The 25,704-nt window shown below is 39.0% G+C and overlaps 1 protein-coding gene across 1 annotated transcript in view; it reads right to left on the reverse strand.

Moving 5' to 3' along the window:
- ATAD2 (ATPase family, AAA domain containing 2) overlaps positions 1–25,704 on the reverse strand; it is a 99,935-nt gene that overhangs the window by 12,733 nt on the left and 61,498 nt on the right. Inside the window, exons 15-25 of the mRNA XM_011973016.1 lie at positions 20,483–20,642; positions 19,379–19,469; positions 18,289–18,603; positions 17,816–17,948; positions 17,285–17,471; positions 16,081–16,266; positions 7,341–7,476; positions 5,343–5,539; positions 4,066–4,225; positions 1,930–2,052; positions 1,608–1,751 (exon numbers count right to left, since the gene is read on the reverse strand). Coding sequence (XP_011828406.1) covers positions 1,608–1,751; positions 1,930–2,052; positions 4,066–4,225; positions 5,343–5,539; positions 7,341–7,476; positions 16,081–16,266; positions 17,285–17,471; positions 17,816–17,948; positions 18,289–18,603; positions 19,379–19,469; positions 20,483–20,642 — 1,832 coding nt within the window. The remainder of the gene's footprint in view (positions 1–1,607; positions 1,752–1,929; positions 2,053–4,065; positions 4,226–5,342; positions 5,540–7,340; positions 7,477–16,080; positions 16,267–17,284; positions 17,472–17,815; positions 17,949–18,288; positions 18,604–19,378; positions 19,470–20,482; positions 20,643–25,704) is intronic.

Genomic DNA, 25,704 nt, shown 5'->3' on the forward strand with positions numbered 1-25,704 from the left:
TTGAAAAAAATCCACACATATGTGGACTTGTGCACCTCAAACTCGTTATTATTCAAGGGTCAATTGTACTCAGAACATAAACATCAAATGAATATCCACAAACAGAAGAAACTCACATAATCGGCACCCAGATTGAGAAACATAATATATACTAACATTCCAAATCACCCTTATTCTAATTCTAGTCATAATATCCTAAAAGGTAAACAATATCCTGATTTATAACAGCATGGATTAGTTTTGCCCATTTTTGACTTCATACATAAAAATTTTAAATATATATTTTAAAATTTATGTCACAGGTGAATATATCTAGGATTCACTCAACATTGGGAGGTTCATCTATGCTGTTGTATGTAGTTGACGTTTAAGGATTCTCATTGTATAATAATTCATATCTTTCCATTCTACTGGTAATGGGCATTTGAGCTACTCCCAGTGTTGAACCATGACTTTTAATGGCAAAACTGCAACCACTTTTGTACCAATCTAATACTATGAATATTGCTTCTTTGAATATTCTTGTACATGTTTTTTGGTGGATACAAAATATGTAATCCTATTGGGTAATCTATCAAACGATTGTTTTAAGGGAGCCAATTTCCATGTCATTAATTTCCACACATATATATTCTTGCTTAAAGTTGATTTGACTGTCAGCATTCTGGTACTGAAGGCCTCTTGCTAATTTTCTTCTCTTATCTTTCCTTTCCTAGCTGCCTCCTCCCATTTCTTCAAAAGAAGGGTTTACTCTTTCTCTATCTCAAATCAATTACCCGAGGATGGACAAACTTGCAATAGAAGGTTCTAACCCCAGCAAACACTGCTAACCCTAACCTTAACACGCACACAGAGATCTAAAAAGGTAGTGAGGAATGGCCGGATGCGGTGGCTCACGCCTGTAATCCAAGCACTTTGGGAGGCTGAGGCAGGCAGATCATGGGATCAGGAGATCGAGACCATCCTGGCTAACACGGTGAAAACCCATCTAAAAAAAAAATTAGCCAGGCTTAGTGGCAGGCACCTATAGTCGCAGCTACTTGGGAGGCTGAGGCAGGAGAATGGCATGAACCTGGGACGCAGCGGTTGCAGTAAGCCGAGATTGCGCCACCGCACTCCAGCCTGAGTGACCGAGCGAGACTGTCTCAAAAAAAAAAAAGTAGTGAGGAATTACAGTGCCAAAATCTGGGAAAACAAATGAATAACAGAGGCTAAGAAGCTGAGCAGAGTCTGACAATGGGGCTTAAAGAACAAAAATTGGAATTAAAAGTCTGCCAAGGAAGGCAGGCCTCAGAAAACCCTACAGGCTTTGAATTGGTAATCTCTGGAGTTACCTCTTAAGAATAACGGGGGAGTAGGAAATAGACCAGAATTTACAGACATCAGTTTCAAATGCAGTCAGTCCACAATTAGATGGTGGCTTTTGGGTTGCAAGTGGTACATTATAAACTTGGATTTATTTCAAGAATGCAAAGTTGTCTTAATAGTAAGAAAATCAATGTAATTCATTGCTTTAACACAAATAAAGGAAAATAAAGGAGAAAGTGAATGGCATTAGTAAAGAATAAAGTTATAATTTCATAAACGAAAACTACTCGAGTACTTACCAGGAGTGCTGCAAGCCATGGGAGTACTTGGTGTCTTTAGCTTTTCATTCTGCTCTGGGTCTGATCTTTTGTCACCAGCAAGAGTGGAATTTTGCTTTGGCATCACATGGTAGTAAGACGGGGCATATTTGGAGGAGCTACAACCTTATAAACAGATATGTGGGATGTCAAAAGGATTTCCAGATTTCAAAATTACATGAAGGATTAACTAAAAGTACAAAATACATCTGAAGCATCCTTTTCAGATGCTTCTGAAATTCATATATTCTGAAATTCATTCATAATATTAGGTTGGTACAAATCAACCAAATCACTTTCCTACCTCTTTTCTTTCTAGATTCCTGAATTTCTTCACAGAGCTGCTCAAAGTCTTCATCAAGTTCTTCTTTAATTATAGCATAGGCAGTATCTCTTAAAGCACAGGCTCTATGCCTAATAAGACGATCTATGAAGTGAATAAAAATTATAATTTTTAATTTCCCCCTTTCAATAATATAACAAAAATAAACTCAGCATATTGGTCTAAGATAGTAGTAGCTCTTACAATTCCTTTTTGTCCTATTCTGTTTCTGGTGCTAATCTAATGTTCTGGACATCTGATTCAATACGGCAGACTAAACCCAAACAATTTTACTCTCTGTCCTGTTTAGATCCCTTTGAAATATCAGAAAAAAAAAAAAATCAATAGCAAGAAATCAAACAATAACAAAAATTAAAAGAGAAGGCTATCAGTGTCATTAGTGAACAAGGAATGTGAAAGAATTTTGCAAGAGGTATATAGAGGTTGTTATTGTATTGACAAAGAAACTAGACAAAGACAATGAAAAAACAACCCTCCACAGGAGACACTGGGAAAATCCTAAGCTCAGAGTATGAATACTACAAACTGGAATATGATTTGAGGCAGAAGACGGAATAAGTGAATGCAGGATTGCTTGAGCCACATCAATACTCCTCAAAGGACAAGAGTCTGCAAAATTCACTCCCAGGTTATACAGTATATTACACGCAGAATGTTGAAGTGGGCTTTCTAAAATGGCATTTGGGCCTGAAGAAAGTCAGGGCAAGGTCTAAGTAGTGATTCCTGAACCCAGCAGCATCAGTGTCACAGGGAAACTCATTGGAAATGCAAATTCTCAGGGTCCACACCTACAGAATCAGAAACCCTAGAGATGGGGTCCAGTGATCTGTATTTTATGAAGTCCTTTAGGAGACTGTGATGTCCACTAACATTTGACACCACCAGCCTGAAGTAATTTTAGACTGCCACAATAGACAGAAAGGGAGCAGCAGCAGCAGCATGACTGCAACGCAAGAGTGAAAGCCCTCTGCCTCCAGGGTACCTCGTTCCTTCTTCCTACATACAATGGAGTGTTCTCATCTTGTTAGTCTGTTTCCCACTGGTTAACTCCAGAACTCTGAACTACAGGGATATGCCTAAGGAAGGTGAGCTAGAGGACTGGGAGGGAAAGAATAGTAAGCTTTTCAATTGTTGAAAACATTTTCAGTAGTTTCCTATACTAATCAATCTATCTAACAAGAACCACCAATTTAAAAACAGAAAGCCAATGTACTGGAGGGGAAATTAATACAGAAAACAACTATTTTAAAAATGTATTTTTTTATCCACTGGTGAGTTAAAGAACTCTGCATCCGTAAGAACAGGAAGTGATCAAAAAATTAAATAAGCACCCAAGAAAGAACATTTCTTGGAAATGGACAAGCTGCAGAACAAACACATCATTAAAAATCCTTTATACATTTTCTTTTTAAAAATTTGTAAAAATTTATGGGGTGCAAGTGTAATTCTGTTACAGGCACAGACTACACATGAAGTCAGGGCTTTGGGGGTATCCACCACCCAAATAACATACATTGCACCCATTAAATTTTATATTAATAGAGGGGATAGGTGAGAGCAGAAGGGGTATATGCATAGAAAAAGTTCTGGAAAGATATCCTCAAACAGTGTCTGCTTTTGGAGAAAGGAAATGGAGGACTGGATTTTTAAAAATATTACTATTAGTAAGTCCTATATTATATTGCTTTTGTAATAAAAAGTATAATGGTCTTAACTAATAGAATATTTTAAAAACCATTTCATTACAGAGTGCCTACTTTTCGACTTTGAGGAAAAGCACTGATATACAAAATATACAAGCCATTTTGTGTCTCATTAGAGGATCTATCATGTAATTGTTAATAAACAGGGATTTGGGAATGAAAGAAACCTGCATTCAAATTCTCACTCTGCCCCTTCCTGGAAGTGTGACCTTGAGCAATGTTTTTCACCTTTCTACACTTCATTTTTACCATTTGTAAAATGGGGATAAGGTTGTTGTAAGAATTAAATAGTATTTTGATTATGTTTATAATATAGCACCTGACATAAAAATCAACCCTAAGTATTAACTGCCCCCCAACTCCACCCCCTGAAAAAAAATTCACTAATGCTCACCTCCAGGATCTCTATCTGGATTGTATTCTAAAGCATTACTACAGATTAGATCAATATCTCTCAAATAGTCTTTCACAGTCAGATACTTGTGTAGATCAATTTTACTGATTACAGATGAAAGGTCCATCGGTTGCTTTATTACAGTGACATAATCAGGAACCTAAAATTCAAGCAAATGATCAAATCACAAAATTAACTCTAAACATAACATGTGAGTCAAGTTTCTCTGCTAGGCAATATAGGAGATAGAGAATAAATACGTAAGAGATTATGATAATATATTTAACATAAAACCTTTGACTTGATCTAAGGCTGTTTTTGTTTTGTATTTGTTTCTTATCCTTGGGCAGCTGTATTCTCCAGTAACAGCCTATATTCTTTCCTCATCCAATTGCCACCCATCCTTCAGGGCAACTTAAGACCTGGCTCTCCAGGTCTCTTCCAACTGTGCAGGTCATAATAATATCATGCCTGTTATCCCCAGCACTTTGGGAGGCTGAGACAGGAAGATTGCTTGAGGCCAAGAGTTTGAGACTAGGCTGGGCAACATAGCAAGACCCTATCTCTACAAGGTTGCAGTGAAAGATGATTGTGTCACTGCACTCCAGGCTGGGCAACAGAGTGAGGCCCCAACCCTTACTACAAAAACAAAACAAAACAAAACAAAAAACCAAAAAAACAAAAACAAAAACAAAAAAACAAGAAAAAAAAACCACACAACAAAAAAAGGGCCGGGAATGGTGGCTCATGCCTGTCATCCCAGCACTTTCAGAAGCCGAGGCAGGTGGATCACCTGAGGTCAGGAGTTTGAGACCAGCCTCGCCAATATGGAGAAACCCTGTCTCTACTAAAAATACAAAAATTAGCTGGGCGTGGTGGCACACGCCTGTAGTCCCAGCTACTTGGGAGGCTGAGGCAGGAGAATTGCTTGAACCTGGTAGGTGGAGGCTGCAATGAGCCGAGATCGCGCCATTGCACTCTGGCCTGGGCAACAGGAGCAAAACTGTGTCTCAAAAAAATAACAAACAAAATAAGACATTCTCAATTACTTCTGGAATGTTTAGGTTGGGGAGACAAAGTTAATTGTCTGCAGGAAAGGAAAATGTGTTACCCTGCTCTTAAAGTCTCCATGTGCTTAGGACGCTAATCCGGTACATGTTTCCAAATAGATAAAACTAGTTCAGAGTGTAGGCAGAACCACATAAACTCTTCAAATATCCTTTGATTGTGAAGCATTATAGCCTAGAATACACTTGATCCAAAGATTAAATTAATACCTCATCAGGGTCAACAGGCTTAGTAAACACTCGGAATCGTTTGTCAATAGCAAGCCTATGCGTAACATTTCTTAAGAAAATCCTCAGTTCTCTAAATGTATCTTCTTCTTGTTCTTCTAGTCGTTTCACTTCTTCTGGTGTCAGCGATCTTGGCTCAGGTGGTGGTGCTACTGGGAGTACCTCCAAAGCCTGCAAAACTTCACATGAATGGAAGAGTTTAGTTATTGCTCCTCCATAACACTGATGGTTAACAAGTGATTTAGTGAAAACAGAGTCAGGATTTGAGGGATTATCTTCCTTACATATGCAAGGAATCCAAAGATTTGGAATATAAAAGTACTACCATAATCTCTAACCCTACATCCCCTCTAGAAATCATTAGCAACTTATAATTTGGAATGCTAATTCCTACAAGTCATTACCTCTGTTCCATTTTAAGATAATTTAAGAGGCGGCCAGGCACAGTGGCTCACACCTGTAATCCCATCACTTTGGGAGCCCGAGGTGGGAGGATCACGAGGTCAGGAGATCGAGACCATCCTGGCTGACACGGTGAAACCCCGTCTCTATTAAAAATACAAAAAATTAGCCGGGCATCGCGGCATGTGCCTGTAGTCCCAGCTACTCAGGAGGTTGAGGCCGGAGAATGGCATGAACCCGGGGGGCAGAGCTTGCAGTGAGCCAAGATCGTGCCACTGCACTCCAGCCTGGGTGACAGAGAGGGACTCCGTCTCAAAAACAAACAAACAAACAAATACCCAGATAATTTAAGAGGTTATTAAACTTTGAAATTGCATTATTTCCAGGACAAAAATATTCTAACTATAAAAAAGCCTTCTTTACTAGTTTTGAACTAATGAAAATGTATAATATGTTTCAAATATAACAAAAGGTTATTTTGTTTAAATAGATATCCAATGAGTACTCAGGATTAAAAAAAGGATTATTAGAGTCCTGCCACAATGAGCTGACAAACTACTAAGGGAGTAAGAGGCATAATTATATAATCGTAATGCCATATTAGTAGTATTTTAAAAGTATGATGGGTCATAAAGGCAGAAGTAATTCATTTTGCCCATATAAAATATAAGTTAGGAAAGGCTTCATAATAAAGAATAAATGAGGTATACTAAAAGGACAAGTATTTAGCCAGGCACGGTGGCATGAGCCTATAGTCCTAGCTACTTGGGAGGCTGAGGTGGGAGGATGCTTGAGCCCAGGAGGTTGAGGCTGCAGTGAGCCTCGATCATGCCACTTCAATCCAGTGGGTGACACAGACCCTGTCTCAAAAAATAAAAATAAAAGAATAAGTAGTTCTTTAGACAGAGATGAGGGATAGAGATAGAAGCTTTACTAGCAAGAGAGCAAGAATTAATAAAATAGTGAAAAGGTAAAATTATGTTACATATGGTTTAAAGATAGTGTTTTATAAGAAAAAATGTGGTGGTGGAGGGCTGAGCAGAACACAAGTGCTCAAAATGAGCTTAGAAAGATAGATTGGGGGGGCCGGGTGTGGTGGCTCACGCCTGTAATCCCAGTACTTTGGGAGGCTGAGGCAGGTGGATCACGAGGTCAGGAGATCGGGACCACGGTGAAACCCTGTCTCTACTAAAAATACAAAAATTAAGCCGGGCATGGTGGTGGGCGCCTGTAGTCCCAGGTACTAAGGAGGCTGAGGCAGGAGAATGGAGTGAACTCAGGAGGCGGAGCTTGCAGTGAGCCGAGATGGCGCCATTCCATTCCAGCCCGGAACACAAGAGAGAAATTCCCCCCCAAAAAAAAAAAAAGAAAGATTGGGGCTATACTATGAAATACCTTGTGTACCTTAAGAACTTCAGTCTATTTTAATGGGAAGCATAGAGAGTTTTAAGCAGCAGATGCATCAACCTCATGACTGAGGTTTTGAGCTTGTGTTATCAGACATATGTCAATGCCATTAACTATTTCATTCCCATTTTCTCAAAATTATTAAATATTAACTTTGATACAGAAACTAACCTGCTTTCTTTTTTGATATAGGAGGCTTAGCAGCTTGTTTTAGAATTAAATCTTCAAAAAATTTTGTCCGTTCTTCTTTACCCGGTAACTGGACATTAAAAATCTCTCCATAATCACGGATAAACAATTCTTGCACCTTAAAAAAGCAAACAAATGCAATATATATCATATATACAGATGATCCCCAACTTACAATGGTTCAATTTACAATTTTTAGACTTTTCAACAGCATGAAAGTGGTATGTATTCAGTATGTCCCTCCACTTACAATTGGGTTATGTCCAAAAAACCCATCATATGTCAAGGAGCATCTGTACAGTATATACACAGATATATGCAGTATATATACACACATGCATATGAAATGCATGTGTTGGCCGGGTACGGTGGCTCAAGCCTGTAATCCCAGCACTTTGGGAGGCCGAGACGGGTGGATCACGAGGTCAGGAGATCGAGACCATCTTGGCTAACACGGTGAAACCCCGTCTCTACTAAAAAATACAAAAAACTAGCCGGGCGAGGTGGCGGGCGCCTATAGTCCTAGCTACTCGGGAGGCTGAGGCAAGAGAATGGCATAAACCCGGGAGGCGGAGCTTGCAGTGAGCTGAGATCCGGCCACTGCACTCCAGCCTGGGCGACAGAGCAAGACTCTGTCTCAAAAAAAAAAAAAAAGACATGCATGTGTCAGTCATTTAATACAATAGCAGGTTATTATACACATATTTTTAATGACAAGTTAAATTGTATATTTTTAAAACAAGTCTTTAAAGAATGTTAGATTTATGTATAAACCAGGTTTACAAGAGATTAAGGAACTAAAAATCATGAGAACTCAAGAATCCAAACTACAATTAATAAAGGAACTAACTTGATATTTTACTTTTTTCATTTTCTTTTTTTTTTTTTTAAGAGACAAGGTCTCGCTCTGTCACTCAGGCTGATTGCAGTGGTACAATTGTAGCTCACTGCAACCTCAAACTGGGCTCAAGCAGTCCTCTTATCACAGCCTCCTGAGTAGCTGACACTATAAGCACGCACCGCCACACTCAGCTAATTTTTAAACTTTTTGTAGAGATAGGGTCTCGTTGTGTTGTCCAGGCTGATCCCAAATTCCTAGGCATAAGTGATCCTCCTGCCCTGGCCTCCCAAAGTGCTAGGATTACACGCATATGCCACTGTGCCTGGCCCTGATACTTAAAAGGTCTGCTGAGATCAATTAATTAATTTTCCCAACCCCAAATGAGATGAGATATAAGAAAGAGCAGTTGTTCAAAAAGAAAAAGCAAGCAAACAAACAAAAACCAAAATATAAAGGCCAGAAGTTAAGTGTGGGCTACAAGAGAGATATTGGAAACTCAGTGGACTGCTGGTAAGAATGTAAAATAGTATAGCTGCTGTGGAAAACAATTTGGTGGTTTCTCAACGTTTAAACACAGAATTAGTATCCGATGTGGCAATTCCCCTTCTAGGTATACCAAAGAAAACTGAAAACAAAAACTCAAAAGAGTATTTGTACTCCAGTAATCGTAGCAGCTTTATTCAGAAACGTCAGGAGGTGAAGATGACCCAAATGTCTGTCACCAGATGAATGGATACAAAATGTGGTATATACATACAATGGAAAAGTATTCACCCTAAAAAGGAATAAAATTTGGACACAAGATACAACATGGATGAACCGTGAAAACATTACACTAAACAAGATACAAAAGACAAATACATATTCAAATTATGAGGTACCTAGAATAAATAATTCACAGAGACAAATTATAACAGAAGTTACCAAGGGCTGTGGGGAGACAGAAATGGGGAATTACCGTTGATAGGTACAGAGTTTCTGCTTGGGATAACAAGAAAGATCTGGATAATGGTGATGGTTGCCCAACATTGTAAATGTATTTAATGCGACTATACTACATGCTTAAAAAAATTGTTAAAATGATAAGTCCTTTTTTTTTTTTTTTTTTTTTGAGACAGGGTCTCACTCTGTCACCTAGGCTGGAGTGCAGTGGTGCAATCTCGACTCACTGCAGACTCCACCTCCCAGATTCAAGCGGTTCTCCCACTTCAGCCTCCCGAGTAGCTGCGACTATAGGCGCACACCACCACGCACATCTAATTTTTGTATTTTTTGGTTGAGATTGGGTTTCACCAGGTTGGCCAGGCTGGTCTTGAACTCCTGATCTCAAGTGATCGGCCCACCTCGGGCTCCCAGTTTTGTCATGTATATTTTACATGTGTAAGCTAAAAAGTAGACTAGAAGATACTAGAAGCTGGCAAAGGTGAGGAAAAGAAGGAAATAGGGAAAGATTTGTTAAAGGATACAAAATTACAGTCAGGAGGAGTAAGTTCTTTTTTTTTTTTTTTTGGAGACAGAATCTTGCTCTGTCACCCAGGCTGGAGTGCAGTGGCGCAATCTTGGCGGCTCACTGCAGCCTCTGCCTCCTGGGTTCAAGCAATTCTCCTGCCTCAGCCTCCTGAGTAGCTGGGATTACAGATGCTTGCCATCATGCCTGGCAATTTTTTTTTTTTTTTTTGTATTTTTAGTAGAGACAGGGTTTCACTATGTTGGCCAGGTTGGTCTCAAATTCCTGACCTCAGGTGATCCGCCTGCTTTGGTCGCTGAAAGTGCTGGGATTACAAGTGTGAGCACTGTAAGATGACTATAGTTAACAAGATTACATAGTTCTAGGATGGGTGTGGTGGCTCATGCCTGTAATCTCAAGACTTTGGGAGGCCGAGTCAGGCGGATCTGAGGTCGGGAGTTCGAGATCAGCCTGAGCAACATGGAGAAACCCCTTCTCTACTAAAAATACAAAAATAAACCAAGCATGGTGATGTGTGCCTGTAATTCCAGCTACTCAGGAGGCTGAGGCAGGAGAATCACTCGAACCTGGGAGGTGGAAGTTGCAGTGGGCTGAGATCATGCCGCTGCACTACAGCCTGGGTGACAGAGTGAGACTCTGTCTCAAAAAATAAAATAAAAATTATTCCAGTCAGGGGTTTATAAGCATAGTTTTGTAGACATCACATGTTCAAAAATATCTATTTGTTCTCTCATGCAAATGCTAACTTGGTTGGACAGAAAATTATAGGTCAAAATTATTTTACTTCAGAACACTGAAAATATTGCTCCACTGTCTCCTTAGCGGTCATTGTTGCCAATGAGAAAATAGAAGCAATTTGACTTTCCTTCCTTTCTAGTATGCTTTTTCTTTTGGAACATTTTTGGATTTTTCTCTGTACCTTTGGCATTATTTAAGTGATGTTATTTCTCATACTTGGAACACACGGGGCTTTTAAATCTTAAGAAGACTCATAGTATTCTTTAACTGTACAAAATGTTCTACTGTGTGAATATTTTCTCCCTAAACTTCTTGTTTTTATCTCCCATAAATCCCATGAGACCTTAATCTATCTCCTCCATTTGTTTTAATTTTTTCCTCATACTTTTCAAGTCTTTGTACTTTTGTATCACATACTTAAGAATTACTGGTCTTACGATCTTCCACTTTGCTAATTTGCTCTTCATCTGGGTCTGCTCCCTTCTCAGCCTATAAAAAATTTTATTTCCTTTTTACACGGGTTGTTTCATTTATAATGTCTCCAATCGGTTCTTTGTCACAGTTTGTGTTGGTGATACATGGATATTATTCATGAGGTTGTCCTTCCTCAAATGTTTATTTATAACTACGTGTTTGCCTTTTAAATCTGTTTGCCCACAGGTGCTATTTCTGTTTATTCTAGCTTCTCCCTCCAGTGACTATGAAAGCTAGTCTATAATGGAAGCAGAAATGTGCCTACAATTTGTCTTGTGGGCACAGGGGCTCCCCATTTCTCCTGATATCAGCAGCCATATATAAGCCTGTTAAATTAGTCCTGGGGCACAACCACACTGCCCTAGCTGAGGACAAACAACCCTGCTGACTGCTGCTTGGTATAGGGACTAGAAGTGAAGAAAGTCAATTACCCCAGGGTTGTCCAAAGGCTGTTTTTGTTTTGTTTTGTTGTGAGACAGGGTCTTGCTCTGTCACCCAGGCTGGAGTGCAGTGGCATGATCTTGGCTCACTGCAACTTCTGCCTCCCGGGTTCAAGCGATTCTCATACCTCAGCTTCCCAAGTAGCTGGGACTACAGGTGTGCACCACTATGCCTGGCTAATTTTCATATTTTTAGTAGAGATGGGGTTTCTCCATGTTAGCCAGGCTGGTCTCAAACTCCTGACCTCAAGTGATCTGCCCGCCTCGGCCTCCCAAAGTGCTGGGATTAGAGGTGTGAGCCACCACGCCCGGCTCAAAGGTTCTTTCAACTCCTTCATAGAACCGATCCTCAGCTAGAAATCACTCTTGCCTTTCAAAGTAGTTCTTTCATGCATATGCTGTGAATTGTGGTCATCTTCATCAATCTAGTCCTCACTACTTTGCGTTTCATGGATTCATGAAAACTCCAAATCCACTAACAGCATTCTTTCTCATCTTTCCATACTGGCCTGAGTGGGTCCACTTGTGCTCATGCATATCGACAGTCGTTTTCTGACTGCAGTTTTGAGATGGACAAATTTTAATGTGGCTAATAACGGACTACACAGTATTTCTCATATAGTATAGTCTAATGTTATATCAATGGTATCACTAAATTACTGAAAACTTGCTTATTTGCATGCTTATGGACTATTCATTTTCTAAAAATAGGCAATTCCTAGTCCCAGGCCCATTCTCCCCTACTTACAGAATGTGGTATTAAAATATTTTACCCAATTTGCAATTATAGACTTAGAAAACATTATCCTAACAAAAAAAGTAAGAGAAGCTATCTTTTAAGAAAATAATTTTGGTATAGAATTTCCACATTCTCAATAAAGTTTCCCCAGATTAAACTGATTACTTTTTTCAACCTCCCCACATCCATACAAAGTTCACCTAGTCTGTCTGTCTTGTTACCCAGAGCATAAAGCCATTATCTTTATTTCAAATCTCAAAATGATTAATAGTTTCAGTTGATAGAAGAAGCAGCCAGTAATACTATGGCTAACAATCTTTCTCTCCACTATGTTAATCAGAACACTGCTAGAGTACTTCATTCATTCTGGCTCTGGACTTCCAAAAGAACTAGAAAAAAGAAAGACATTCAGGAGAGTGACTAGAATTTTGAAGAAACTACAACCTGGTGTGCTGTGTAACAAAGTCTACTACTATTACCACAATCTGTATTCTTGTTCTTTGGGCACACAGCTAGGTCAGATTTCCTAGCCGTGCTTGCAATGAAGTATGGCTATGTGACTGAGCTTTAGCCAGTGGAATATGAAAGGAAGTGATTTACATCACTTCTAAGTCAGGCACAAGCAAGAGCCTGTCCTTTCAGTTGACTGGACTGAAAGCGACCTGGACGGCTACATGATGAAAATAAGAAAACAGGCCAGGCAAGGTGGCTCATGCCTGTAATCCCAGCACTTTGGGAGGACAAGGCAAGTGGATCACCTGAAGTCAGGAGTTCAAGATCAGCCTGGCCAACATGGTGAAACCCCATCTCTACTACAAATACAAAATTAGCTGGGCATGGTGGCGGACACCTGTAATCCCAGCTACTTGGGAGGCTGAGGCAGGAGAACTGCTTAAACCCAGGAGGCTGAGGCTGCAGTGAGCCAAGATAGTGCCCCTGCACTGTCAGTCTAGGCAACAGAGTGCGACTCCATCTCCAAAAATAAATAAACAAACAAGTAAATAAAATTAAATATCTTTCAGCCTGAGTGTTTGAATGACTGCACAGCAGAAGACAAACTTGCCAATGTAATCAACCTGCCTAGTATTGTTAAAGTGAGTAAGAAATAAACTTCTACTTTATTAATAGCCCTAATGAATATACCATATCCTGTTTAATGTGAAAAAGGCCTGGGTTAGCAAGACATAAAAGAGTATTCAAATATACAAAGACTTGTCATGATGAAGATGTATTAGTCAAGTTCTATATGCAATCTGGGAAATGAATGGAGATTAAGAAGTGGAAGATTTGTGCTCGCTTCAGCAGCACATATACTAAAATTAGAACAATACAGAAGGTTAGCATGACCCCTTTATGGTTTAAAAAAAAAGAAAAAGAAATGAAAGCCTCCCTCAATAAACTGGATTTTTAGGAGTCAGAGGTAACAAAAAGAACTGTGTAGAAAGTGTTTCAACATAGGTGAGATATCCACATAAAGGCGATAGAGTATGAAACTAGATAATTAAGTAAACTGGAAACCTTTAAGGACCTCCCCCACTCAAAGAGTTTATAATATATACTTAATATTCATTTCCTAGCTTATTTAACTTGCAGGTTTTGTAATCAATTATTATTATACAGAGTCACTGGGGACATAATCTGGTCCCTTGATAACCTTGGCCCCCTTTCCTCCTACACTGCCCTTCTTGCTATTTTTCCAAGCTGCCAGACACAGATCTGCCTCAGAGCCTCTGCATTTGCTTTTTCCTCCGCTAGGACCTTTTGTCCCTCAGCTATTCCAATAGTTCACAACCTTACCTTTTCCACGTCTTTCCTCAAATATCATCATCTTTTTTTTTTTTTTTTGAGATGGAGTTTTGCTTTGTCGCCCTGGCTGGAGTGCAAGGATGGGATCTTGGTTCACTGCAAACTCCACCTCCTGGGTTCAAGCAATTCTCCCACCTCAGCCTCCCGAGTAGCTGGGATTACAGACACACATTACCATGTCCCGCTAATATTTTGTAGAGACAGGGTTTCACCATGTTGGCCAGGCTGGGCTTGAATTCCTGATCTCAGGTGATCCACCCACCTTGGCCTCCCAAAGTGCTAGGACTGCAGGCGTGAACCACCACACCTGGCCAAATATCAACTTCTTGCTCAGGCCTTATCTAGCCTATTTAACACTGCAACCTACCCATACTCTTTTGGTACTCCTTAGCTAAATCTTTCTCCACAACAATAGTTAGTATTATAAACTTTTTTTTTTTGAGACGGAGTCTTGCTCTGTCGCCCAGGCTGGAGTGCAGTGGCCGGATCTCAGCTCACTGCAAGCTCCGCCTCCCAAGTTTACACCATTCTCCTGCCTCAGCCTCCCAAGTAGCTGGGACTACAGGCGCCCGCCACCTCGCCTGGCTAGTTTTTTGTATTTTTTTTTTAGTAGAGACGGGGTTTCACCGTGTTAGCCAGGATGGTCCCGATCTCCTGACCTCGTGATCCACCCGTCTTGGCCTCCCAAAGTGCTGGGATTACAGGCTTGAGCCACTGCACCCGGCTATAAATTTTTTAAAACTTCTCTCCCCCACTCAACTAAAATGTTAGCCCTATATGTGTAAGGATATACATTTTTGTCTATCTTAGTCACTGTTATATCTCCAGTGCCTGGAACCATGCTTGGGAGAAAATAAGCACTCAATAAATATTTCTTTAATAAGTATTTGAGCTTATCTTCCTACTAGTGTACTAAAAAGTGTAAACCAATTTTGTCAAAGGTGTGGAAAAAAACATTTAACTAATTCATTAAAATACACAGAAGCCTACAATATGCTTGTTATGTGCTCTATGGATACAAAGGTAACAAAAAATAATCCCTAATTTCAGGTACTTTGCTTTCTGATGGGGAAACAGAGTCAAGCAAATTAATATTTAATGGCAGGAGGCAATACAAATAAAGTAGGAAAAGGGAAAAGAGTATGATGGGTAGAAGAGCTATTGCTATTATTGAGAAATTCTGATCACAGAAGGCCTCCCTGAGATGGTATCTGAGCAGAGATTTGAGAAAAATAAAAAATGATGCCAGGCAAATATGTAAGAGAAGAGTATTCCAGTCAGAAGCAGCATGGCCTTTTGTTCACTATTGGCAGTTGTCTAAATGGGCACAAACTTGAATGAGTAATTTAGTATTGTTAAAACTTGTAAATGTAAAATACTCAGCTACAGCTATTCCACTTCTAGGAATCAATGCTAGAAAAATCCACATACTAGTGTTCATACAAACTAAAATACAAGGATGCTCACTATAACAGTTCAGTAGAAAAAAATCTGGAAAACAACCAAAAAACCTATCAACAGGGCTTTGGATAAATAAATTATACTACATCAAAAGTGGAAAAGCCATGCAGCTCTTACAGAGACTTTAGCACTAACAAATACATGAGACACATTTATTGATAAGTGAATAAAGCAAATTGCAGAATAGTATGTATCATATAATCCCATTTTTTAAAAACTTTTTTTTTTTTTTTTTTGAGACAGAGTCTCACTCTGTCGCCCAGGCTGGAGTGCAGTGGCTCACTCGGCTCACTGCAAGCTCCGCCTCCTGGGTTCACGCCATTCTCCTGCCTCAGCCTCCCAAGTAGCTGGGACTACAGGCACCCACCACCACGCCCGGCTAATTTTTTTGTATTTTTAGTAGAGACAGGGTTTCACCGTGTTAGCCAGGATGGTCTCGATCTCCTGACCTCATGATCCACCCGCCTCGGCATCCCAAAGTGCTGGGATTACAGGTGTGAGCCACCACGCCCGACATATAATCCCATTTTTTAAGAGAAAAAATTTATGTATCCTTAATATATACATACACATATACATACACCATCTTACCCAATGAGCACATATACCAAATAGTTAACAATGGTATCTTTAGCAAGAAAACTTATCCTTTTATTCACTTCTATAGCATTTGAATTTTTTCAGTAAGTTATGATTATTTTGGTACAAACAACTCTCTTCTTAAAAGTATAATGACTCTCCCCCACATAAATTACCTCTTCTGGCAAAGCAGAATGGGGTTTGTCAGAAGTTGCAAGCAGTAAAACTGGAGCAAATGAAGGAATATTCTGTAATAATGTGGTAAATGTGGCTTTAAGTGTTGGTCCAACTATTTCCCACCACAAGTGGATATGAGGAACATACACTATACTTGGTGCTGTTCTCTTAGCTTCGCGAATCACCTAGTAGAGCGAGAACAAAACAAATTCAGTTAGAGTCAACATGTTAATAATGCTAGTTCTATTAGTCTGAAACAATGTTTAACCTCCCAGAAATAACATATAAAGTCCTCAAGTTTTTAAAATGCTCCTCCAAAATCCCACAACCTTATTTTTAAATGTTGTTTAAAAGTTTCATTTTTTTGAAAAGATAATTTCTTCAAGCAACTAGAAAATAGTTGGAGAAATCTAGATTTTTCTGTCGTAATCAAAAGTAAACAAAACTACAAATATAACATATTTTTATATTTTAAAAATGTTAATATAGGCAGGCGTGGTGGCTCATGCCTATAATCCACGCACTTTGGGAGGCCGAGGAGGGTGGATTGCCTGCCTGAGCCCAGGAGTTCGAGACCATCCTGGGCAACATGGTGAAACCCCATCTCTATTAAAATACATACAAATAAATAAATAAAATAAAATAAAAATAAATTTGCTGGATGTGGCGGCATGCGCCTGTAGTCCCAGCTACTCAGGAGGCTAAGGCGGGAGAATTGCTTGAATCCTGGAGGCGGAGGTTTCAGGGAGCTGAGACTGTGCCACTGCACTCCAGCCTGGTGACAGAGAGAGACTCCGTCTCAAAAAAACCAAAACCAAAAACAAACAAAAGTTAATATACAAATACCAAAAACACAAAAAGCAGAATATCTGAGTACTTACTAAGGAGCAGTCACCATTTTAAGTACTCTACTCATTTAATTCTCACAACAGCCATATGAGGTAAGTATTATTATCTCCATTTTCCAAATGGGGAAAATGATAGAGATCTAACAACTTTACTAAGGTCACAAAGATATTAAGGGTGAATGTGGGATTTAAAGTTATTCTCTTTAATGATTAAGCAATCATGCATAATTCTGTTTTGTAAACCTGAAGTTACAAATCAGAAAGACAAAAAAAACACAATGCAAAAAAATGAGGCAATTTTAGCTTTTATCTCCAAAAGGCTGTTTTGTCTTATAGTTGAGCACCAACAAATTACCTGGGCACATGTTTCTTCAGGGGATGTAGCACTAACTCCAAAAAGAACAGGAATGTCTAATGTATATACAGTAAATTTTTCCAAAGCATGAATGACAGCTGGTGCCAAGTGAGAACCTTGCCCAAATCCTGGTTCTCCTACTATCAGTATTCTTGGTCGAAAAGACATAGGTTGGTAACAAGCATTTCTGAAAGAGAAATCATTAATAAGCTATATTTTAGAAAAAACAGTTTAAAATTTCCCCCTAAACTGTCAATTATAAACTTTCATAAGTAAAATGTCTTGCCAATAAGGCCAACCAATTATAACATGGTTCACATAGTTTCTGGAAACAACTGATACCCAAAGCTTTTTAGGAATATTTTTAGAGGCTGTAATTTCTACTAGTGACAACTATAACAACAAAAAATTTCTGGTAGTTTAATTTAAATAAAAAGCAGATTGGTTAGCATTTTTTACTTTTTCAACCACATCTCATTTATTTTTAGAAAATTTACACATGCAAAACATTGATTTGCAAGAAAAATATACCTATTCAAATGAAGAAAATTAAAATTGTCTTTTGCCTTATGAGAAGATTTCTGAGAAAGTCCATTGTCATAAACTGATGGAACATCATCATCACTGTAAGCCAAGTCACTTTCTAGCAGAGGACAAGAAATATCTATAAAACCAAAAAATTGCATATTAGTAACTTCTGGATTGCAAAGCAAATCTTTAATGCTTCAGTTACCAAGTTAGCATACTTCAATTAAATTTTTTCAAAGAATCAAAAGTATTTCTGTAGATATGAATTAGTAAGTAAATGTAAAAACGCACCCCAAACTTACAGCAAATTAAGTTAAGGGCAATCCATGGGTAAATTTCCTTCAAATATCCCAGGTAAAGCCTTACCAAATTTTTCTCAAGAGATTCTTTTACAAATAAATATTTCTGGTATGTATGAAACATTTCACTTTACTGATTATAAAAACTAACTTTAAATGGTCAATCAAGTTTTATACCTGAGTCTAATGTTTTATTTGTTCTGAATTCTGCATGTGGAAATACTCTCTGCAGGGCTTCTAAGATCTTGTCAACAGTGCTTTGCAGGAGTGGTTTCACAATGGTGGACAGTGCCTGCCCAGGTGATGTCACAGCTCTTTGGGACGCTGGTATCATCTTTTGCATAGCTACCTCGAAATCCTTAGCTGAGATATTAATTGAAGAGAGATCCAACTGTAGTTTCTCACTAGTGGTATAGATCTGTGGGTAGCGTCGTCGTAGAGCACATAAAGCAGCTTCAGCACATATTGATTTAATATCTGCTCCACAGTATCCTATCCAAAGCAACCAGGGGAAGAAAAGAACCAGCCGACCAAACAAAGAAACACAAAACTCTATTAGCATGACCATGGTTAAAAGAAAATTAAAAATCAGCCTCGCAATATAGTTAGCAAATATTTAAAAGTAGTAAAACCAAAATCTCTTTTACCCAGTAAACTTATCAGGTAGTAATAGCCAACAACAATCAATCAACTTTTACGAGTGCAATACACAAGCACTAAGTATAGCACAGAGATCAAAAGCAAGAGTTTTAAAATCACACAGACTAGATTCAAATTCCAGTTTGTAATTTACTAGCTGTTTGACCTTAGAAAATTCACATAATGCTCTCCAGCCATTTCTTTATCTGTAGAGATACTGCTACCTACATCATAGGAATGATGTGAAAATTACATGAAATAATATTTATAGAATGCTTAAAAGGATGACTAAAACATGGTCAGTAAAGAATAGCTATTATATTATTATGATATAATAATATATTGTATTTTATACAATTATATTATTATCTACTCTGCCCCTTATGGCCAATTTGTCAAATATCTCCATTTAATACCAAGACTTCGTGAGAAGAAAATGCCACAAATAAGAGATAAGAAACAAATATAACCTTGTATTTCTTTATTAGTTTGGTGCAAAAGAAATTGTGGTTTTTGCCATTACTTTTATAGGCAAGAACCACAATTACTTTTGCACCAACCTTATACAACTTGTTTCATATTTCAAATAAATGTAGTATTTATTTTAATTGCTTAAAACAATGTTTACCAACACAGTTTTCTGCTAGCTCTTCTAAAAATGTGTCCAGTGGTTTGGGATTCCAATCCCTGGTGTGAATCTTTAGAATCTCTTTTCGAGCCTATGAATAAAAACAATTTAATTTTTTACAACTATAATAATAAATGCTATTCAGATTAATTTCAATTAAAAATACTTTTGATTACCTAAAATTTTAAAGTGATCAGTACTTAATATTGGCCGGGTGCAGTGGCTCACACCTGTAACTTTGGGAGGTCGAGGCAGGTGGATCACTTGAGGTCAGAAGTTCGAGACCAGTCTGGCCAACATGGTGAAAACTACTCTCTGCTAAAAATACAAAGATTAGCTGGGCGTGGTAGCATGTGCCTGTAATCCCAGCTACTTGGGAGTCTGAGGCATGAGAACTGCTTGAATCCTGGGGGCGGAAGTTGCAGTGAGTTGAGATTGTACCACTGCACCCCAGCCTGGGTGACAGCAAGACTTCATCTCAAAAAAACAAACAAACAAACAAACAAAAAACTCAATATAAGCAAAATATGAAAGTGAAAATAAGAAAAAGGATGTACTTTTTAGAGTTTAATGGACTTGTCTCATTATTAAACATATTTGCATTTATAGCACTAAAGTTATACTGGTCATAAATATAAGTAAGAGAAAATAAGTAACTACTAAAGTAGCTATTCATTCTGGTGCATGTTAAGAGCTGTTTTTAAGAGTACAGACAGCTCTTCATATATTTTCCTCTTTGGTTCCCAGAAGATTAAGTAGACTTAAAAAAACTTGGTAGGATTATATGATATTCATGAAAAAGCCAAGGCTAACAAACTGGCTAAGGATTATTTACTCATTAAGCCACATGTTCTGAAGCAACACTTAGAACATCCAAAGGCTACACTCAAATTGAAAGAATTTTAAGAGTAATTTTGGGAAGGCATTATTATATTTAAAGAAAAGAATAAAAATTTGTCTGCATTTGAGTTGTTCACTAACAACTATCACTAGACAAGACCAGGATACAAAACTCAAGAATCTCCAAATTTTTACTACACCAAGACTTATGATTAATAAACAGCAATATATTTTGTCAAAATTTGAGTGACATTAAATTCTTACCTCTTTATCAGGTAGGCTAAAAAGGAATTCTCTGTCAAAGCGACCAGGCCTTCGTAAAGCAGGGTCTATAGAATCTAGTCTGTTGGTAGCACCAATGACCACAATTTCCCCTCTGCTGTCCAATCCATCCATAAGAGCTAGCAGGGTGGAAACAATAGAACTAAATTTTAAAAATAAGAGAGAAGAGATTAATACTATGAACACAGTCTATATCATTCAGTAATATTTCTTCTTTTGGTAAGATTTAATGTATTACACGTGAATAAATTTTCTCAGGGCACCTCACTATTTCCAATGGATTAAAAAAATCTATAAAATAACATACCAAATGGCACATAGAAATTGAAATCAATGGAAAACAGATGGTCATTAGACCCCCACAAATGAATCCTAGAAGATATTTCATAAAGCATAATTTCACAAAGGAACTTAAGAGTTCCCAAACAATATACAACATCAAAAAGAAAAAAAAGGCAAGGCATGGTGGCTCACGCCTGTAACCCCAGAACTTGGGGGCTGAGGTGGGTAGAGTGCTTGAGGCCAGGAGTTTGAGACCAGCCTGCGCAACATAGGGAAACCCCGTTTCTATTAAAAAAATAAAAATAAAAAAAATAAAGCCAGCATGGTGACATGACCTGGGCCTATAGTCCTACTACTGGGGAAGCTGAGGTTGTATGTAGTGAGCCAAGATTGCACCACTGCACTCCAGCCTGGGCGACAGACAGAGCAAGACCTTGTCTCAAACAAATAAAAAAGAAAAGAAAAGGAAAAAAAGTGCTGGTAGCACCAGGTAGGACACACAGTATCTAAAAATAATAAAATTTCCATTGTATATACACGATCAAAGAACACCAAAATAAAATAGAATATTCATAAAGCATAACAGAATTTTCATTACATTTTAAACTTTTTATTATAAAGACAGAATAGTAAAATGATCTCCAAATTTCCATCACGAAGCTTCAACAATTATCAGTATGCCTTTTTTGTCTTCACCTGACCACTTTTAAAAAGAAAAATAAAACCTCAGACACACAGTTCAATTCATAAATATTTCATGTAAGTACTTCATGTATGTATTTCTAAGAGATAAGGACTTACAACAAACCCAACAATGTCATCATCCTAAGTGACTAATTCCTTAATATCTAATACCCAATTTTTTCCTGATTGTCTCAAAATACCTGTTTACATTTGATTTAATCAAAATGTAACCACACACTACACTTATTTGTCACTCAATTCCTTGACAGTTCCTACTGTGCCTCTTACATTTTTTTCCTTCCACGCCATTTATTTGTTGAAGAAACTGGGTCATTTGGCTTGTAGAATTTCCTTCGCCCATTCCGGACTGGGCTGACTGCTTCCTGATAGGGTCATTTAAGTTGTCCCTCTATCTTTCATATTTCCTGGAAAGTGGTAGCTAGATCTAGAAGCTTTTTTTTTTTTTTTTTGAGATGGGAGTCTCGCTCTGTTGCCCAGGCTGGAGTGCGGTGGCGCGATCTCAGCTCAGTGCAAGCTCTGCCTCCTGGGTTCATGCCATTCTCCTGCCTCAGCTTCCTGAGTAGCTGGGACTACAGGCGCCCGCCACCACACCTGGATAATTTTTTTGTATTTTTTTTTTTTTTAGTAGAGACGAGATTTCACCATGTTAGCCAGGATGGTCTCAATCTTCTGACTTTGTGATCCGCCTGCCTAGGCCTCCCAAAGTGCTGGGATTACAGGTGTGAGCCACCGCGCCTGGCCTAGATCTAGAAGCTTAATGGATGCTGGCTAAACCATTTGGGATGACGTATTTCACAGGAAGATACCACGTAATTCCTACTATATCCCCATAGGAGGCACCTAATACCAGCTTCCCATTTAAGGTCAATCAGTGGGTTGAGTTTCGGTCAGGTGTTATCAGCTTGTTCCACCCATCATAAATATCCCCATCAACCTTCTTTTTTATCTTACTGCTTGAGTGGCCATTGATAATATTGTTTAGATAAAGGTTTCCCAAATTAGCACTACTGACATTTTGGGCCAGATAATTATTTGTTGTGGAGAGCTGTCCCGTAAGTGAAGGATGTTTAACAGCATGTCTGGCCTTCATCTACCAGATGCTAAGTAGCTGCCCTCACCAGTTGTGACAACCAAAACTGTCTCTAGATATCTGTCCCTGAGGGGAGAGGGATGGCAGCATCCCTGGTTAAGTCTAGATCCACTATTTCATAAGAGGCTACAAAATGGTGATTTTCTAATTCAATAATTTCTTTTGCATTTATTACCTGTGATTTTCCTATATAAAGAACTACACTACTTCAACTGCTGAATTGCCCTCAATCATGGCCTGTACAGGACAGGAAGAAATGTTTGATTCTTTCCTTCTTATCAGTTTGCAGAGTAATAAATAATAACTCAGCAACTTTAGGTGACCAGTTGAATTAAAAAAACTTATTACAAATTGATGATTTTTAAGATCTTGGTGTGTTCCCTGCCAGCAGTGGCAAGGGTGGTGGTGATGGGGAGAAGGCTCATTCTGTATTTTCTGGTTCTTGTGGCTACCTCCTCCCCTCACCTCCTTGCCCTGTCATGCCCTGCTCCAAAGAGACACCTGTCATTTCTCCCCACAAGTGGGTCTGGCCTGCGGAGGAGAGTGGGGTGGGGCATGCAGCTCCACCCTGCCTGGTTCCAGACTCAACCTGGGAGCTGGGAGTCCACACAGGCCGAGGGCTATGACCTATACAGTGCATGATTATACAATACCGCCTATGGAGGAAGCTATCAGACATTCAAATAGCTCCTCCTTCTGGGTGTTATGGAAGAGTAGCTCTACATTTTGGCTGGGGTGCAAAACACTTAGGAGCTGGGTGTCTTAGATGAAGGTTATAGAAGAAACATTGCCAAAGAAAAGTTTGAAGTCAAAACTTCAAGGTGATCGAATTGCACAGCTTATTTGTGAATGCATTTTTTATCCAGCAATAGAACTGCAAGTTTTGAACAACAATGCTGAAAAGGGTTCAGGAAGTTTTGGTTGCACTGGAAAGAAAATTTATGCCAAGAACAGAAATTAAGAAATCATACCTTTTTCTTACAAATAAGATGTTTTCTTTTTTTTTTTTTTTTAAAAAAAACAAAACAATAACAAAAAACTGATGGTGGCTGGGCATGGTGCCTCATGCCTGTAATCCCAGCACTTTGGGAGCCCGAGGTGGAAGGATCACTTGAGCTCAGGAGTTTGAGACCAGCCTGGGCAACATAGTGAGACTTCATCTTTACTTTAAAAAACCCCAAAAAAACCAAGCTGGGTGTGGTAGTGCATGCCTGTAGTTCCAGCTACTGAGAAGTTGAGGTGGGAAGATTGCTTGAGCCCAGGAGATCAAAGCTGCAGTGAGTTGTGATCATGCTACTGCACTCCAGCCTGGGTAAGAGTAAGATCCTGTCTCAAAAAACAAAAACAAGGCCTTGTGCGGTGGGTTACGCCTGTAATCCCAGCACTTTGGGAGGCTGAGGCAGGTAGATCTCTTGAGCCCAGGAGTTCAAGACCAGCTTGGCCAACACGGCAAAACCCCGTCTCTACTAAAAGTACAAAAATTAGCCAGGAGTGGTGGCACATGCCTGTAATCCCAGCTACTGGGGAGGCTGAGACACGAGAATCGCTTGAACCTGGGAGGTGGAGGTTGCAGTGAGCCAAGATCATGTCACTGCACTCCAGCCTGGGTGACAGACTGAGATTGTCACAAAAAGACAACAACAACAACAAACCAAACCAAAACCAACAACAAAAAACTAACAACACACAAAAAACCGATGTTTTTTAGGTATTTGATATATACCTATCTATCTACTGCAGTCATTATTTTTGATGCTCAAATTGTTTAATCTTTGGCCAGTGAGAGATCCCTCAAAATTGGCTCCTATGTCATTCTGGTACGATTACAGTAATTTTTTTTTTATTGCTTTCAGGCATTACAAAGTATTCCAGGCTTGTCTTGATCATTTCTGCTTCAGTGTTACAATCCACCATCTCTCCTGAGTCCTAATATTTAGAGATCACACTCAGGGATGGACATTAGTTGCTCCTGGATTGTGATTGCTTCTAGGCCTTTTTAAAGTGTCCAGAGTTAGGATTTTTTTTTTTTCTTTAAAAAACAAACAAACAGAAAAACTTCGTCACAAGTTTCTATTGATATTTGCAATTCAAATTAAAGACTATAAGGGTTTTAGGTCGAGTGGGTGGCTCACGCCTGTAATCCCAGTACTTTGGAAGGCTAAGGCAGGTGGATCGCCTGAGATCAGGAGTTCGAGGCCCAGTTCGACACCAGCCTGGCCAACATGGTGAAACTTTGTCTACTAAAAATACGAAAAAATAGCCAAGTGTGCTGGTGCATGCCTGTAATCCCAGCTACTAGGGAGGCTGAAGCAGGAGAATCACTTGAACTCGGGAGGCACAGGTTGTAGTGAGCCAAGACCGTGCTACTGCACTCCAGCCTGGGTGACAGACAGAGACTTCATCTCAAAAAAACAAACAAATAAAAAAAAAATTTAGGGTAATTTGACTTCTTTATTTCACATTTGTATGTCCTTTCCCTTAGGTTGAAATATTATTACCTAATGACACTCACATAATTACTTATTTGCATTATTCTACAGTATTACATTACTAAAATTAAGGTACAGAATACAGTTTAATCATCTTCAACATGCAATGTGCTAACTTCTAAAAAAGCTTAATTTAACATACATTTTTACTGTCAGAACTTTTAAGTTTTTGGTTAAAATAAGTTGAATACTAAATTTCTCTTAAAAATGGAGCTATATTTGGCCAGGCACAGTGGCTCACGCCTATAATCCCCGCACTTTGGGAGGCAGAGGCAGGTGGATCACCCAAGGTCAAGAGTTCAGGACCAGCCTGGCCAGTATGGCGAAACCCAGTCTCTGCTAAAAATACAAAGAACAGGCCGGGTGGGGTGGCTCACATATGTAATCCCAGCACTCTGGGAGGCCCAGACGGGCTGATCATCTGAGGTCAGGAGTTTGAGACCTGGCCAACATGGTGAAACCCCATCTCTACTAAAATACAAAAATTTAGCCAGGCATGCTGGGGCACACCTGTAGCCCTAACTACTTGGGAGGCTGAGGCAGAAGAATCGCTGGAACCTGGGAGGTGGGGGTTGCACTGAGCTGAGATCATACTACTGCATTCCTGCCTGGGCAACAGAGCGAGACTCTGTCTCAAA

Source organism: Mandrillus leucophaeus, unplaced genomic scaffold (genome assembly GCF_000951045.1).
Source record: "Mandrillus leucophaeus isolate KB7577 unplaced genomic scaffold, Mleu.le_1.0 Scaffold133, whole genome shotgun sequence".
Taxonomy (NCBI): domain Eukaryota; kingdom Metazoa; phylum Chordata; class Mammalia; order Primates; family Cercopithecidae; genus Mandrillus; species Mandrillus leucophaeus.